This window comes from Ranitomeya variabilis, chromosome 5 (genome assembly GCF_051348905.1).
Source record: "Ranitomeya variabilis isolate aRanVar5 chromosome 5, aRanVar5.hap1, whole genome shotgun sequence".
Lineage (NCBI taxonomy): Eukaryota > Metazoa > Chordata > Amphibia > Anura > Dendrobatidae > Ranitomeya > Ranitomeya variabilis.
In genome coordinates this window covers 648,840,446-648,858,531 of record NC_135236.1, presented here as the reverse complement: position 1 = coordinate 648,858,531, position 18,086 = coordinate 648,840,446, and the positions used below count along the sequence as shown (strand labels likewise).

At 44.0% G+C, this 18,086-nt stretch overlaps 1 protein-coding gene across 1 annotated transcript; it reads left to right on the top strand.

The window, feature by feature from the left end:
* Positions 1-6,295: 6,295 nt before the first annotated feature.
* On the top strand, positions 6,296-11,267 carry LOC143773994 (zona pellucida sperm-binding protein 4-like). The gene is made up of 12 exons (XM_077261288.1): positions 6,296-6,491; positions 7,882-8,003; positions 8,444-8,537; positions 8,985-9,137; positions 9,298-9,488; positions 9,856-9,953; positions 10,030-10,157; positions 10,247-10,436; positions 10,508-10,658; positions 10,741-10,819; positions 10,917-11,021; positions 11,102-11,267. The coding sequence occupies exons 1-12, from the start codon at positions 6,314-6,316 to the stop codon at positions 11,245-11,247; spliced, it is 1,635 nt and encodes a 544-aa protein (XP_077117403.1). The 5' UTR covers positions 6,296-6,313; the 3' UTR covers positions 11,248-11,267.
* Positions 11,268-18,086: the final 6,819 nt, after the last annotated feature.

Below are 18,086 nucleotides of genomic sequence, written 5' to 3'. Positions count from 1 at the left end.
TAAAGTACATGTGGCCTCATGGCAAGCGGAGCTGCTCATGGTGGTAAAACATGCCAGTGGTACTGACTGACCTGTGACTACAGTGTTCATGCTATGTATTTATCTTTATTTTTTTTTTTTGTACACTGCTTCTACAAGTGAAATGATAACTTTTCACCCATAGGAGCTCAATTTGTAAAAAATGTCTGGTTTCATCACATTGCTTAGATGGTACCACTTAGTTTGGTTGGACACAAACTTAAAAAAAAATCACTGGTGGGGATGTAGCAGTCAAACAGCAGGAGGAGAAGCGGTGCACTAAGTCTGCATTATAGCTAGCTAGCGAGTAACGTGGTCCACTACTTCAGGGCTATAGAAGGGGCTACGGACAAACTAGTAGGTCTATGTAATCTGTCCCAAGTATTGGAGACATTAATCTACCTGCCCCACTTACTAAGACATATGCACAATTTTGGAGTGTTGGTTGTTGACCTGCACAACTGCCTCTTACATGCCACTAGAGCATAATTACCCAATTTCATGTAATAGAAAACCAAAAGCCAGTGTTTACTGGAATATTTAGTTTTATTTTACATGATCCTGTTTATGAAGTATATTTAACACAGGTCTTCAATAGCAAGATTTTTCAGAAACTACACTGTTTTGTCAATAGGCCATGTCAGATTAGTGAAGCCCTAGACACTTAAATGGGACAGAGCTGTAATGCCAAAAATCATTAAATTGAGATGTAGTTGAGAGATATATATATATATATATTTATTCACCCCTTTCAGTTCCAGATCGTTTAATCCTTAACTTTAGGCTGATAAAACAATAAATGCAATTTCCCTGGAGATGTTCCACCTCGTGCCCTGTTTTGGCAGTAATCTCCCATTGGCACCATTGTGTAGCTCACAACTTCTACAGCTTGGTATCTTTAGAAAGGCCCTGCTGTATCTGATTATTCTAAAGAGGGGGGAAAAACTATCAACGGAAACCATGATGAGTGAATGTGCTGGGATAAGGTGTTCTCAGGTGCTACCGTAATTGAATGTCATTGGTGTGATTTAAAAAAAAAAAAAAAAAAAAAAAAGCTTGAGCCCCCGCGGCTGCATGTGTCATGGCTGTTCGACGGCTGCAGAAGTTGTCTAACAAATAGACTATCTTCATGTGATATGGCTGTCAAACAGCAACGAGACATGCAGGGACTCAAACATACATATTATTCAAAGACTCGGTTAGCGCCTGAGCATGGTCAGATAACCTTATCCCAACATGTTTGCTCATGACTAAACCCATTTAATGCTGCATTCACATTTGCGTTGTGCGCCGCAGCGCAAACAAAACGTAGCAAACGCATGCACAACGCTGCGTTTTGCGCCGCATGCATCCTTTTTTTAATTGATTTTGGACGCAGCAAAAATGCAACTTGCTGCGTCCTCTGCGCCCGGACGCGGGCAACGCATGCGGCGCAAAACGCAAGTGTGACTCATGTCCATGCGCCCCCATGTTAAATATAGGGGCGCATGACGCATGCGGCGCCCGACGCTAATGTGAACGTAGCATAATAGAAGTCTCTCATGCATGAGCTTTTATTCAGCTACTGCCAAGTTAAAGGGATATTCCAAGCTTATAAAGTGGATAGCTCATCGCTTTTACTGTATAATCATTGAGCTGTGACTTCCACAGAGCTGGATCATGAGGGTTATAGCATTGGGCTGCCTACTTTTATCCCATCCAGAAAGTTTATTACCCTTTTTAATTGAGTCTGTGCTGCTCTTCTCCACCCAGTGAGTATTGGGAGCATCAGTGTGCAGTGAAGAAAACGGACTAGATCTGTGAACTCCAAATTCACATGATCATTGGAGTCATTAAATGGTACAGCTGGATACGTGCTTCTCCCCAATGAAAATGATACTTTCTCAGGTAGAGAGCCAATGTCCTGGTCATTAGAAATCACATGCAGATTAGGCTGGATGTGCACTGGGGTTGTCAGTGCACTTGGAAGAAGCAGTCTAAGTGCACTAATGGAGTGCCCCCAGATGCAGGACACTCGGTACTGGGCCTCTCTCTCAGTTCTGGGGTTGTCACGGTGGCTGGACCCGGTCCGTGACCCTGCTAAGGGGCGTCCAATGAAAGATGTGATGATGGTGCGTGGTGCAGGTAGCAATAAATGACGAGGACACAGAGTTGCAGTCTCTTTACCTCTTTACTGAAGGCTTCAAGATCCTCAATCCAGAGTACGGTTAACAGGGCTGCAAGAGACCGGCCGGTCCGATGGCACCTCCAGAGTTCCCTTTGCAGGTGGAAATCTGTGCCTACCTTCTAGCGCCTGTGTTTTGTAGTACTTCCCTGCTGAGCACCACGGGATAGTCCTCAACTGTTGTCTGTTTCTGATGTTCTTTCCCACAACTTATGTCTGTTCTGATGTTCTTCTCCGTCCCCCAGATGATATGGATAGGACGCACCCGTATGACGGGTAGGCCTGGAGTTCTTCCGGGACCCTAGTGACGCCCCTCTCCCACAGTTCCCCCCCCCCTATGTCTGCTTAGGTGATTTAGGTGAGACAGCCAACCTATAATTAACTGTCCTGCCGTTGCTTTGAAGTATTGCTTGGAGCCCAATACTTCCTCGGCGTTCCCTGCTACGCGCCTCAGTAGGATGTTGCCTCGTCTTACAGCACGACTCCTACTGGTGTTTCTCCTTGTTGCATTGATCTCGTTTCTCACTCTCCACAATAAACCTCGCTTCTTGTCCTTTCTTGAGATACCGCCGCGATGTAGTGCAGGCGCGGTTCCTTAACATTCTTTCCTGTTCGCTAGGCCTCTGTCAGGATCCCACCCCTGACAGGGACCCCCCTGAATCTTAACCCGCAACACCCTCTGCCACAGGATGTTGCCTGGTTCCAACCCAGTCAGCTTCTGACTAACTTTCTATCTAACCCCCAGTTTTACCAGATTGTGAGGAGTGGCCTAATACATAGCACCCTTAGCTCCCCCTGGAGGCCAGACTGTGAAGTGTATTGGTGTCTGTGATACCTGGTCAGATGAACTCCTTCAGTGCCATCAGACGTACCATCACTCCCCTTAGCGGCGGAGCATCAGTACTGCAACGACCAGGTCTCTGGGACGCTGCACTAACACGCCCACAGTGCTCTACCAGCCTGATCTGCATACAGCTTCTACACAAGACTTCTCATGACTGGCATATTGGATCACTATATAAGACATATAATTGGGAGGGTGGGGGGACAAGCGGCCGTTATATATGGAAGTAATGGTATGACTGTACAAAGTGCTGATAAGCTCCCTTTATGGTTGGACTCCCACCAGTCATATGTGCGATACTTCATGCACGTTAGCCTATGGGATCACATGTTCATGTGATAACACACTTTCACAATTACAAAAAAAAGCCAGCAGGAAGTGAATATGGCGCAAAGATGAACTTGGACTTTGAAATTGGACCACTGGAAAGGTGCAGGAGGTGGAGTCAGAGACCTATCGCCCCCTGGTGGTAGGAGACCCCGGAGGCTTCCGAACGATATCCTGACATGACAGAGAATTCTTACAAATTGGAAATTTATTTACAGGATATTCCAATATGGAGGAGCAATACATACAACATTTCAATGGAGTAAACTTGTGGGACGCTCACGTATTTACAGATGGCTCTTCCCCAGTGAAGGGAATGTGCTGACGTACATCACCAGCTGTACTCGTCTCTGTCGCAGTTACCACGCAGTATACCCAGTGTGGCCTACTCCACTCAATTCATGGTTTATAATACAGCACAAGCCCACTTCTTCCCTGACAGTCAGAATAAGTCTACTGCCCACGTTCTCTCTGCCCCCTAGGTACTGGCCTTGTTACTCTCTGAGGTCCTCATCAGACACCACCTTACGTTACTCAGCTACAAAAAGAAGTACAGAACTGTCTATCCAAATGCTAAAATCAATTTTCAGGGGTTACAGCCGCTAGTATCTCTCACTTTACAAAACAATGCCATTCTGATCCTTCACTTCCCAGGGAACGGTGGAGATCTCTGGATTCTTTCACTGAGCAGCACTACTGCCGATCTCGCTGCATGTCCATTGTGGGACTCTACAATAACCTCCTAACTGAAGCCTAAACTACCAGTCGCTCCCACATTATGAAATATGCTACCCGCTTGCCCATCATTCTTCTCACTTCACCATGTCAGTGACACATATCAGTATGACATCATCATATGAGGCTGTCAAGTTTGGATTAGGAGACTCATAAACAGGATCCAAACTTGACAGACTCATATGAAGCTGTGAAGTTTGGGGCAGGAGACTTGTCATAAGTCCGTGCATCCTTTTTCACACTAAAACTGTGACACACAGATGAGGCTGTCAAGAGACCTTTTGGACAGTCAGTACATTGCGGTCTCTGCTCGGACCATGACACACGGATGAGGCTGTCAAGTTAAGGTCATGTCACCCTTTGGACAGTGAGTACATTGCGGTCTCTGCTCGGACCATGACACACGGATGAGGCTGTCAAGTTAAGGTCGTCACCCTTTGGACAGTTCTTACATTGTGGTCTCTGCTTGGACCATGACACATGGATGAGGCTGTCAAGTTTAGGTCAGGAGACCCTTTGGACAGTGAGTACATTGTGGTCTCTGCTCGGACCATGACACACGGATGAGGCTGTCAAGTTAAGGTCGTCACCCTTTGGACAGTTCTTACATTGTGGTCTCTGCTTGGACCATGACACATGGATGAGGCTGTCAAGTTTAGGTCAGGAGACCCTTTGGACAGTGAGTACATTGTGGTCTCTGCTCGGACCATGACACATGGATGAGGCTGTCAAGTTTAGTTCAGGAGACTCTTTGGACAGTTCTTACATTGTGGTCTCTGCTTGGACCATGACACATGGATGAGGCTGTCAAGTTTAGGTCAGGACACCCTTTGGACAGTGAGTACACTGTGATCTCTGCTCAGACCATGACACACGGATGAGGGCGTAATATCAGTTGGGGGTTCTCAAGATTTAACAGACTACTGATATGTAGCGCAAGTGCCCTTCACTGCCTCCAATGAGGATGTCAAGTTTAGGTTAGGAGACCCATGGGCAATCTGTACATTGCTGTCCGTTCTTGGACACACGGATGAGGTGTGTCAAGCTTGGGTCAGTCCGTCAATCATGGTCCGGACCATGACACACGGATGTGTAAATGTGGCGGTACTCTCTCAGAATGCAAATAATGCTTCTTTCACACTTGTGTCAGTATGAGGTCGGCGCGATGTACCGACGCACGTTGTGAAAATGTGGCGCAACATAGGCAGCGGATGCAGTTTTTTAACGCATCCACTGCCTATTCTAAAGTCCGGGGAGGAGGGGGCGGAGTTCCGGCCGCACATGCGCGGTAGGAAATGGCGGATGCGACGTACGAAAAAACGTTCCCTTGAGCGTTTTTGTGCCGACGGTCCGCCAAAACACAACACATCCAGTGCACGATGGACGCGACGTATGGCCATACATCGCGATCCGTCGGCAATACAAGTCTATGGGAAAAAAACGCATCCTGCGGGCACATTTGCAGGATCCGTTTTTTTCCCAAAACGACGGATTGTGACGGACGTCACACAACGCAAGTGTGAAAGAAAGGCTACTTTCACACATCCGTCGGTACGGGGCCGTTGCAAACCGTCAGCCCGACGTACGTTGTGCTAAATGTAGCACAAAGTGGGCAGCGGATGCAGTTTTACAACGCATCCGCTGCCCATTGTGAGTTCCGGGGAGGAGGGGGCGGAGTTTTGGCCGCGCATGCACGGTCGAAAATGGCAGACCTGACGCACAAAAAAAGTTACATTGAACTTTTTTTGTGCATCACAGCCGCCAAAACACGACGCATCCGTTGCACGACGGATGCGACGTGTGGCCATACGTCGCTAATGCAAGTCTATGGAGAAAAAACGCATCCTGCGGGCAACTTTGCAGGATGCGTTTTTTCTCCAAAACGACGCATTGCGGCGTATCCCTAAAGACGGAAGTGTGAAAGTAGCCAAACCTAACAGAAAACATATGTATTCAAGGAGGTGTCGATCCGGCAGGCTCAGAAATACAAATGCTGATTCAAAAAAAAAAAATGCTGTCTATAATGAGGGAGTGAGAACAGCATCCTGATCCTTCCCACCACTTACACCATCATTGGACACATATGGGATTTGCACAGCCTACACTACCTGTGGGACCTGCTGGGCACAGGTGTCCACATTAGTAGCTGACCAATCACGTGTCCCTTCTCCATGATATAAATGCTTGGTCTTGGGTGTAGGTTAGTAATCAACATCACAGAGAAGATGGGGTGTAAGATGGCAGGGGTGGGCATTGGGCTGGTGTTCTGGATATGGTGTGTTTGTTGTAGTGATGCAAAGAATTTATGGGATGCCTCTTCACATCTCCATTGTGGTGTTGAAAGCATGGAGTTGTCCTTCCCTCTATTGATAGAGGATATTGCATTTTCATTGACTGTTCTAGGTAAGTCTAAGTGAGAGTCTTCAGCGTGCATTTGATTCTCTTATTAGGTTTTGCTTTTATTTTATCTAAAGTAGAGGTGCTGATGTAAAGTTATGGGGAAAGTAGTGTGTGTGTGTGTGTGTGGGGGGTGGGGGTTATGATTTGGGTTTTAAAACTTTGTTTTTTGAAGGGTGAACTGGCCTCAGCTGGTTGTGGGGTTTTTATTTCCCGACACTTTTATTGTGTGTGTCTTTATGTTGTGCTCACGCTAAATCTTTGGAGCATAAACTTCAACTCTGTACTCAATTTGGTTTTTGGAAAGTTCTTACTCTGAAAACTGACCCTTAGGTTAAGTGCTTTAAAAGCTGTGTAGGAGGGTGTGTGGGGGTTTTATTTATCATTTATTTTCCAAATCCACTTTGTCCCTTTTTTTTTTTTTTTTTTTTTTTTTTTTTTTTTTCCCCCACCATTTTCTGCTAACTAGATTTTTGTGCACTGGGTCTTCTCCTCCATGACTACTCTCCCATAGCCCCTCTGTTGTCTGAACAACTACTGTACTACTTTTTACTGCCCTGCCTCAAAGACTAAGGCTAGGAGCAGACCCAATACACTGAAATATATAAGTGGAAAAAATAAATAAATCTGAAATTGTAATTGAGCACCAAAGTACATAATCATGCTAATAACTTTTTGGAAGGGGCATCCCCAGAGTAGCTCTGTTGGAGGAGGAAGCAAAAACTCAGTTCGGAGGAAGCAAAAACTCAGTTCAGAGGGTATCTCCCCTGTAGAGCAAATGGGCAAAGTGAATAAACTGCTAGTCAGTGGAGCAGCAGCAACTTGGGAAGATACCCAGTGATGGGTTGTCTGACTCTGATCAGTACTTGTATAAACTTTTTTTTTTTTTTTTTTTTATGCAGTTAACTTTAGTCACCATTTGTAAAGTTTCCTATATTTTAATTTTATTGTACTATAAATGTATAATCAATCAGCAAAAACTGCTTCTTTCTCCACTTATGAGCCATTTCATACCACCCACAACCCCCCCCCCCGGGGAAAATTAAGCTTTTTTTTTTTTTTTTTTTTTAATCTTGCTCAGGACTAGTGTACCAGTTCACTAGGGTATTAAACTTTATGGTGGTAGGAACAGTGTACCATATGTAGGAGCTTTGTGAAGCAGGGAATATGTGCAGGCTCAAGCTAGCTTATCCCAGAGCTGGACTCACATCTACACTGCATAACTTACTGCATGACTCTGTTAGTATACAGATGATAAGCAAAGTGAGAGAGCAGGAATCCTTCATTCTGTGTCTATGGAAGACATCATGATGTTAGTTTCTACTTTTGTTGCAGAGTGTGAACTTTCTCTAAATCCTTGCTTGGTAACAAATTCTGAAGTTTTAAATTGTCTTAGACTTTCAGGGAGAGCCTCATGTCCTTGGCAATAACTCTGCTTGTGGGTTCTGGATAAGCAAGAAACTAAATGGCACAGTGCTGGTTATTGCTGCTTATGACGGATGCTACATGATTGAGGAGGTAAGAACTAGATGGAGAACTGACAGCAAAGCAAAAAAAAAAATATATTGATGACTAATTTCGGTGCTCCCATACCTTTTTCACATGGTTGATGTAGGTGAACCCAAAGACCCCCTCTGCCACATAAGACACCATAAATGAGTGGGTTACCAGATCTTGCTTTGGTTTTCACCCCCATGTCCCATAACTGTTGGCTTGCAGGGCAACTCCTTAAGACTTTTGGGTATGGTGAGAAAAGAAAAAAAATTGGTGCTCTTAACAACTAAAATTTTTAATTTGTCTTATGCTGTGCACACCCAGGAAAACTGGTCAGCGCAAAATAAGTAGTCACTTGTCTCCACCTATTAGTTTTCTGGGAGTTTGGAAGTTGCTATAATGCTTTTGCAGACAAGTCTAACAACTGATCAGGGATCTAATCTGCTGTCAATATATCTTGGCAGGACAACGAATATGTGATGACTCTAATCTTGGAAGAGATCGTAAATGGACAAGTTGAGCAATATAAGGTGGAAAAGAGATGTCCTGTTATAGCAGGTAAACCTCTCTAAAAAAAAATGTTTTTTTACATACATTCACTTTTGCTGCACATTTTACTCCACTCATTAGTATGGATGAGTTCGGAAGCAGAAACACCTGAAACTGTGCTACATTTAAATCTGCAAGCAAAAAAAGAGCCTTCAGGATTCTCATTCATTTCTCTGGTACTAAAGGATCCTTCAGGTTTACTGACAAAACTATACAATGTGTGCACAGACTCTAAGGGAAGAGGGTTGGTGATCCCAACAAACTAATGTTGGGGATGGAAAGTTTGTTTTGGGCCTGCCATGACCTATTCTTTCAATGGGGTACTTGCCTATCTTCCATGAGAGGTATTTCCTCTACCTAAACTAGATCTGGTGTTCTATGCCTAAAGTCCAAAAGGTCAGCCCTTTTTTAAGTTCCTTAGTACCGGGTTACACTTATTTCTCTCTTCCATCCTAGTTATGGATGCTCCAAGCGCAAGTGAATGTTCAGCAGTGAGTCAAGCAGACAAGCTTTCTTGTGTGAAGGCCCCAGTGTCTCGAGAAGTTTGCGAGGAAGTTGGGTGCTGTTTCTCAAATGACTTTACAGTTCCATGTTACTATGGAAAGAAATGTAAGTCCGATATTTTGACCACAAAAATCCTGTTGACAAGTTTTACTGTTTTATTCTAACATTATGGAGGAATGACACTCAATCTTTCATGACCATTCAATAGAGAATGGTATAACTTGCTTTCCTTTGGTTGTCATGATATTTCATAACTTTCTTGCAGTGACCACACAGTGCACAAGTGACAATCTCATGACAGTTGCTGTTTCCAAAGATCTTACAAAGCCATCACTGAACTTGACTTCAGTCCATGTGGTTGGTTTGGACTCTTCGTCTTGTGCTCGTTTGTCAATGTCCATGAGTGCGTCATTTGCCGTTTTCCAGTTCCCTTTATCCTGTGTTGGATTTCATCAGGTAAGGACAAGTAGATGAGAAGGTGCGCACAAATATTTGGCCACTCCAAGGGGGCACTAAGTGCCTGGACACTCCTTTTAAAGGATACTGAGCAAAACAAATCTGGTCTATCTTGAGTAAGGGAATGTACAGAAGTGTTAAACATAAGTCTAGAAGTTGGGTGCCTTAAGGGAATATGGCTGTGCTGCAATGTCTCGACATGTAGATAAGTGCTGCAGGAATGGTAAGAGCAGTCAGCCATGTATCTACAAATTTTCACAAATGATTTGGCCGACCCTATAACATTTCCGATAGGCCTCAGATATAAATTACTTTTGCAGCATCAAACTAGACCTGGTATGATGTAACTACTAAATATCTAATGTAGGTAGTTGAAGGACCAATAGTCTATGAGAGCACTATTGAAGCTGTAAGAAATACCATCTCCTGGCAAGGATCCACAATTACAAGGGACAGCACGATGCGGTAAGAGGAGTCAAACTTGTGAGACTAAACTTTATTATTTCTGTCCTGATTTATAACAATGTCGTCATATTTCCAGGGTGACTGTACGATGCAGCTATTTCCAAACTGACCTTATTCCTTTGCAAGTTGGAGTATCCACTCTACCACCACCATTTCCCATTACTACCTCTGGGCCACTGTTAATGGAGATGAGGATTGCACAAGGTGACTTCATGGAATGACTTCAAATTGCAAAAAAAAAATAAAAAAAAATGGCTAAACCTAGTTTCTTAAAATCTCTGTTCTATTCGCAGATGTGTCCTACTCCTCTTACTTCCTCGAGGAGCATTACCCTGTGGTTAAAGTACTCAGAGATCCGGTCTACTTGGAAGTCCGCCTCTTGCATAGAACCGATCCCAATCTTGTCCTAGTGTTAAACGACTGCTGGGCCACTAACTCCGCAGACTCCACACTCCTTCCTCAATGGCCTATCCTATTGAATAGGTGGCTGATCAGTTACAAATTAAATGCCCACTATGGGTTTATGCATCTGACTAACATAAGTCTACTTACAGATGCCCCTTTGATGGTGACAACTATATTTCCCAGAGTGTACCTGTTGGAGGTCCTACGCAAAGCCTGCCTTTCCCAAATCACTATAAACGTTTTGTAGTGAAGACCTTTACATTTGTGGATCAAGGGGCACAAATTGCTCTTGAAGGATTGGTAAATATACTTCAAATTCATCACTTTTCTATGCAAAACCTGATCTTGTATTGGCCATCAAGCTTTGTTATCTCCACTCCAGATCTACTTCCACTGTAGTGCTTCTGTCTGTGTCCCATCTGCCATGGACAACTGTGTGACTTCATGTTCCTCAAGAAATAGTAAGCTTGCTTCATCTAAGCATAAGCTCTTGCCACCTTGTAATGTCGTCTTCTACACTAAATGTACATAGAAATAATGCTGAGACTTATTTTCTAGGACGTATGGCTGAAGATGTTGAACCAGAACTTTTAGCAAACGTGGTGACTTCAGATGGACCAGTTGAGTTCCTCCCAATTGAGACTGAGGCCTTAAACCTAAAAGGTAATTGTACAATGTGTGGGTTGATCATTAGAATATTGGGATTAAATGAAATATAATTTATTTTGTTTTTTCCTCTTCAGGTCACACTTACTCTAAATATTCAAAGTTGGATGTTGTCCGAGCCATTACTGTTGGAGGAGTAGTTATGTCAGTGTTTGTGGTGTTTTTAGGTGTTTGGTTTCATTGTAGGACGCAAAGTAAGAAGAAACATGAACTAAATGCTTAAATAAAATAATTTTTCAAAAACGTTTGTCTTGGCCATTACCTTGAAAGATATGTTACCTTATCTGTGAGATAAAACTACCAGCTTATTTTCATGTATGTAGTATAAAGTGCATAGGTAGTAACAACCTTCTCGCATATGGTTGAGTGGGTTTTCTGTATAACTGGAACTGATCAGTTAAGAAAAATTGATTGCAACCCAGATTCACTTCTACATGTGTCAACTAGCTACTGAAAAGGATCAAGCGCTCTAAATCCAGATTTGGGATTCACTATCTTACTACTCCTTCACACGTGTAAAAGGGAAAAATCCTTTAAGATCTCAGAAGTTGATAAGCTTCTCATTAAGAAGAGCAACAAATTGGTGCAGGTAGATACCTGAGGCTGCCCATGGAAATTTGAGTGGGTAGGTAACCTTTTTATTTAGCTATTCATGCCAATGTCCAATATACTCACATATGAGCTTTGCCATGTTGTCGCTGGCCAGAAACTTTACTATCTAGACCCCCCCCCCCCCACTTTCATTATAGAGGCACTAGCAATCCTAAAAGTCAGTATTTTTATATAGTGGCACAAGGGCTCCTCTTGAGGTGACTTGCATATTTTATTTTCGCATGTCCTGACCACGTGCTATGGTACCTCTTGCACAATAAAACTAGATATGTCCATTAGATGCTCTAAACCAGAGCTGTCAAATACAAATGGGCAATATTAAAAGCCTGGATGAAGCCATAGGCAACCTTGATATTAAGCCTAAAAATGAAGCTTCTTTCCTTCTAGGCTATGTGCACACGTTCAAGAGAAACGCATGTGGATTTCCTGCCGAAAAAGTCCGGTTTTGTTCAGGAAAATCTTGACGTGTGCACATACCCTATTAGTTATTTTACACTTTCTCATGGAAACAACCTTGAGGGGGTTGTCCTGCACACAGTACATTCTAATGAATAGATCTGACTTTAATGTATTCTGTTATGTAAAAGCAGTATAAAGCATACGGCCTAATTTAGATATAATAAATCATAAAAACCTTGACTAATGTGTAATTCATACAAACGTGCCCCCTACAGTGATATCCACATAGCGAATCCTCCATGCCTGGTATAATGACCCTACTGTACCCCCACCCCCAACACGGTGATTCTTCAACTGAAATCCCCACACACTATAATGGGCCCACATAGTGCTCCATACAGTATAATGGATGGACCCACACTGGGCCCATTCCCCAGCTGCTCATCTCTTCATGGTGTCTGCAGATCCTCGTTACATCTCAGTACAGTGGGATTGTTGTAATAACATCATTGCGACAGCAGACAAATGAATGATGTTAGAGGAAGGGTCAGCTGATGCTCCCTCCTCATTGCTTTCATCTCTATTTGCATCTAGGATGCTGATAAAGTTGAGTAGACATGTAGTGCCACCCATTCTTCAAGTCAAGAGCTCTGACCAAAAAGCTTGTGCAAACTTGCAGAGCACTGGCTACTGCCTTATCTGCTGCCTCGATTTAAAGACCTTGTTGTCACTTCCCAAAAATTTCCTCTCTTGAATCATTTATCAAAACAAATGGATGCGAAGGTTATTTGGGTCAAATGCCCTCCCTCATTTGTTTCGTGACCCATGGTTGAGGTTGCTCACCTCTTGGTTAAAGGGAACCTGTCACTAGTTTTGTCCTGTCAACTAAAACTATAGAAAGGAATATCCACCGCACTCTCAAAGTAAATGTTAAAGATACTTATTGATTGGTACACATCAAAGAAGCATGGACCTGTTAAACAGATTAGCGACAAAAAAATAAGGAAGATGTTTCAACCCATCCTGGGTCTTTATCACAAGGTTGCAGTGTATCTGAATCCATGAAATACAGCATGAGCTTCTTATAGAGGGATAACTTAAGAGTCCATCCATCTGGGGAATAGAAGAGAGTAACGCAGGCACATCCTGTGCCCTTGCAGTGTCTGTTTTCAACTGGTTCATGCTCCTCTGATGTGTACCAATCAATAAAGTATCTTGAACATATCTACTGTGAGAGTGCTTTGGATATTCCTTCCTATATACTGGGACCATAACCTACTTCTCCAGCACCACCAATTTTTTTCTTTTTTTTTTTTTTCTTGTGCAGCCCAATTATTAACTTCATCTAAAGCTATGACATTAATCAGCACCTTTGCTGCAGTCCATCAATGGTACATCAATGGAAATACCCCCCCCCCCAAAAAAAAATAAAAAAATAAAAAAATAAAACCTTTAAGTTCTCACACGCTGTATGTTTTTCCTGTCAGTCTGGTCCAATAGGTGTTTTCTGCGGTCTCCATCCTGGCTTCTCTATCCCTTTTCCTGGCTGCTGATAGCCACCGTCCTGCTGTAATTAGTGTGGATGACACTATCTGCGTCATCCACCTAGCCGGGCAAAATCAAGTGCCTGCGCAGGGAAATCTCCAGCTCACACCTGCGCACCTTTCTTGGCCCTCTTAGGGCACAGCCTAAATCCTACCGCCTTATGTGCTCTTGTTTTCGGCTCTGCCCGCAAAGGGCAAAGCACACTGCAGAGGCGTGAGAATTAGCCAGGCTATGTGGATGACTTAGGTGTCGTCCATGTAAATTACAGCAAGACGACTGCTAGCAGCAGCCTAAAGGACGGATAGAGACCACAGAAACAATGCCGACCAGATCAACATACAGTGCGGGAGAGCTTAAAGGTTTTTTGGGGGAGTCGGGGTTATATAAGTGGTCGTGCCCTCCTTTTTATACTGCTCTGTTCCTCCTCTTCCTCGGTACTTGCTGACTGAGCTGGTTGTGTCACTCCAGCAATATGGCTGACGGAGAGTAGGTGGCGGCCCTGAGGGCGCGCATACAGGCAGAAGGGCACTTCTTGTGGCTCAAGCTCCTGCTTCCCAGTCAGTGTTGAGTACACAGGTTAATACAGGTGGTCCGCACAGTGTCCCAGATCCCCCTACTTCTGCCCGAGACATAAGGTGGATGAGGTGAATAGGAGACATTTGCATGGGCAGTGTCTGAGGCCTCCTCGAGGAGGTCGTGCGGCCTTATACCTTTATCCCTCAGCAATATCCTGAGACATAAAAATACACAAAGGAAATTGGAGACATTTATTAGCATCCTGGATAGGACCTGTGCACAGTATATACCGTATGGGAATAAACATACTAGAAATAGGAGGAAACCAATATGGCTAAATAGAGCTGTAAGGGGCTCAATAAGTGACAAAAAGAAAGCATTTAGAGAATTAAAGGAAGTAGGTAGTGAGGAGGCATTAAATAAATACAGAAAATTAAATAAATTCTGTAAAAAGCAAATCAAGGCAGCAAAGATTGAGACAGAGAGACGCATTGCCAGAGAGTAAAAATAATCCCAAAATATTCTTTAACTACGTAAATAGAAAGAAACTAAAAAATTATAGCGTTGACCCCCTTAAAAATAGTCTGGGTGAAATGGTGGATGAGGATGAGGAAAAAGCCAATATGCTAAATGACTTTTTTTCATCAGTATTTACACAAGAAAATCCCACGGCAGACAATATGATTGCAGCACCCCAGGGTCCTGGTTGTTGCAGTAATATAATTCTCCTCTAGGGGGGAGTGATGTTACGTTTGGAGGCAAAGAATGACAACCGAATCCAGGTAACACAAACATGCAACACATTTCGCACTCCAGGCCACCAGGGGGAGCTATGCTCCTATTTATTAGGGCACTCTTCATACTTCGGTAAAACTGGTTGCCTGGAGAGGAAGTTAAGCAGTTGCTGGCTGAGCTTTGCTCAGGTAGTTGGTCCCTGTCAGAGGCCTAGACAGAAGGACACGGAGCTGTGCCTGCCCTAAGTGCAGCAGTTCCTAAGAAAGGACACTGAAAGAGAACTGTATTGTAGAGAGGGTGAAGAAGTCATAGCAAAGGAGTGGATACCAGGAGGAGTTCTGCCTTACACAGGCTGCCTCCTTCTGAGGCGCAGGATCCCGGTAGCCGGAACACCGAGGGAGCAACAGTCCTTTATGCCTTGCTCCAGAGACCGGCAGGACAGCTAATTTCATGTTACTGATCCGCCCCTATACCCCGGAGGCAAGGTGGCACCACTTAGAGGCTGGGGCATGATAGAGTCCCTGTAAAATGCCTCAAGTCACGGGTCATATGGGTTTGTCCTATCCATCTGGGGGACAGAGAGAGAGACATAATATCGATAACATCTGTAAGGACCTTATGAAACGCTTAGCAGTAAGGTACTACAACACCAAGACGCTAGAGGAAGGCTACTGATTTCAATGATGGACAAGAGAACTCTGCATTTGCCTCCAAACCGGCCGGACTCTGCCTGCCCTGTGATCTGTGCTCTGGACTGTGGATGCTGAAGCCTTCAGTAAAAGGTAAAGAGACTGCAACCGTGTCCTCATTCATCACTGCGCCTCTCACCATTGGGAAGCCCTGGGGATACACTTCACCTGTGGGAAGGTATACCATCTAGCTGCCATAACATCACCCCAGCGGACCCCTTAAAGCAGCGTCGGTCACCCTGACCGAATGCCACTGGTGGCGTCACAAACATTTCCCCTTTAAAGACCTTTCCCCTTTTACACGGACGTCCCAAGGGCCACGGACCGGGTCAGCCACCGTGACATCCCCTGTGAACCGAAGGACCTGGTACCGAGTGCCCCATGGGGCGCTCCATGATCAGTGATAACAAAAATTCCCCATTAAATGTCACCTGCTTAACCCAGCATGAAGTACGGCGGCGTCTAAAAATCACTAAAATTGACAAATCTCCGGGCCCGGATGGGATACACCCCTGAGTACTGCAGGAATTAAGTACAGTCATTGATAGACCATTATTTTTAATCTTTAAAGAGTCCATAATAACAGGGTCTGTAGCACAGGACTGGCGTATAGCAAATGTGGTGCCAATATTCAAAAAGGGGACAAAAACTGAACTCTGAAATTATAGGCCAGTAAGCTTAACCTCTACTGTGGGTAAAATCCTGGAGGGCTTTCTAAGAGATGCTATACTGGAGTATCTGAAGAGGAATAACCTCATGACCCAGTATCAGCACGGGTTTACTAGGGACCGTTCCTGTCAGACTAATCTGATCAATTTCTATGAAGAGGTAAGTTTCGGACTGGACCAAGGGAACCCAGTGGACGTAGTGTATATGGACTTTTCAAAAGCTTTTGATACGGTGCCACACAAAAGGTTGATACATGAAATGAGAACAATGGGGATAGGGGAAAATATGTGCAAGTGGGTTAAGAGCTGGCTCAGGGATACGAAACAAAGGGTGGTTATTAATGGAGCACACTCGGACTGGGTCGCGGTTAGCAGTGGGGGTACCACAGGGGTCAGTATTGGGCCCTCTTCTTTTTAACATATTTATTAATGACCTTGTAGGGGGCATTCAGAGTAGAATTTCAATATTTGCAGATGACACTAAACTCTGCAGGGTAATCAATACAGAGGAGGACAATTTTATATTACAGGATGATTTATATAAACTAGAAGCATGGGCTGATAAATGGCAAATGAACTTTAATGGGGATAAATGTAAGGTCATGCACTTGGGTAGAAGTAATAAGATGTATAACTATATGCTTAATTCTAAAACTCTGGGCAAAACCGTCAATGAAAAAGACCTGGGTGTATGGGTGGATGACAAACTCACATTTAGTGGCCAGTGTCAGGCAGCTGCTACAAAGGCAAATAAAATAATGGGATGCATTAAAAGAGGCAGAGATGCTCATGAGGAGAACATAATTTTACCTCTATACAAGTCACTAGTTCGACCACACTTAGAATACTGTGCACAGTTCTGGTCTCCGGTGTATAAGAAAGACATAGCTGAACTAGAGCGGGTGCAGAGAAGAGCGACCAAGGTTATTAGAGGACTGGGGGGTCTGCAATACCAAGATAGGTTATTACACTTGGGGCTATTTAGTTTGGAAAAACGAAGACTAAGGGGTGATCTTATTTTATTGTATAATATATGAGGGGACAGTACAAAGACCTTTCTGATGATCTTTTTAATCATAGACCTGAGACAGGGATAAGGGGGCATTCCTCTACGTCTGGAGGAAAGAAGGTTTAAGCATAATAACAGACGCGGATTCTTTACTGTAAGAGCAGTGAGACTATGGAACTCTCTGCCGTATGATGTTGTAATGAGGGATTCATTACAAAAAATTTAAGAGGGGACTGGATGCCTTTCTGGAAAAGTATAATGTTACAGGGTATATACACTAGATTCCTTGATAGGGATTTGATCCAGGGAACTAGTCTGATTGCCGTATGTGGGGTCGGGAAGGAATTATTTTCCCCAATGTGGAGCTTACTCTTTGCCATATGGGGTTTTTTTTTGCCTTCCTCTGGATCAACATGTTAGGGCATGTTAGGTTAGGCTATGGGTTGAACTAGATGGACTTAAAGTCTTCCTTCAACCTTAATAATCATGTTACTATGCCATTTCCTGTAGCGCTGTCCACTGTTTGTGGTGTTGATGTGCTAACAGCAATGGGCAATTGGAGAAATACTTTGTCTGCTGAGGATCCTTTAACGCCTCCTGCTACACAAATTAATGAAGGGGTTACAGCATCTCTCATACAAATCCCAGCTAGTGAAAAGGCTGAAAACAATTTCTTTGATGCCCCTCAGCCCCCTCTTAACAGATCACTAGCGGGAAAAATTTCCATGTACCGTTGTTCCTGGCAGTGTCACGCAGGTGCACCAGAAAGGCTCCCTCATGGTCACGCTCCTGGTACGGTTCCCAAAAGTCTGTTAGGCGTGGGCGCAGGAGGGTCGCTGGCCACAGATGGCACAGACGCAGACATTCCTCCAGATCATTGAGGATATAT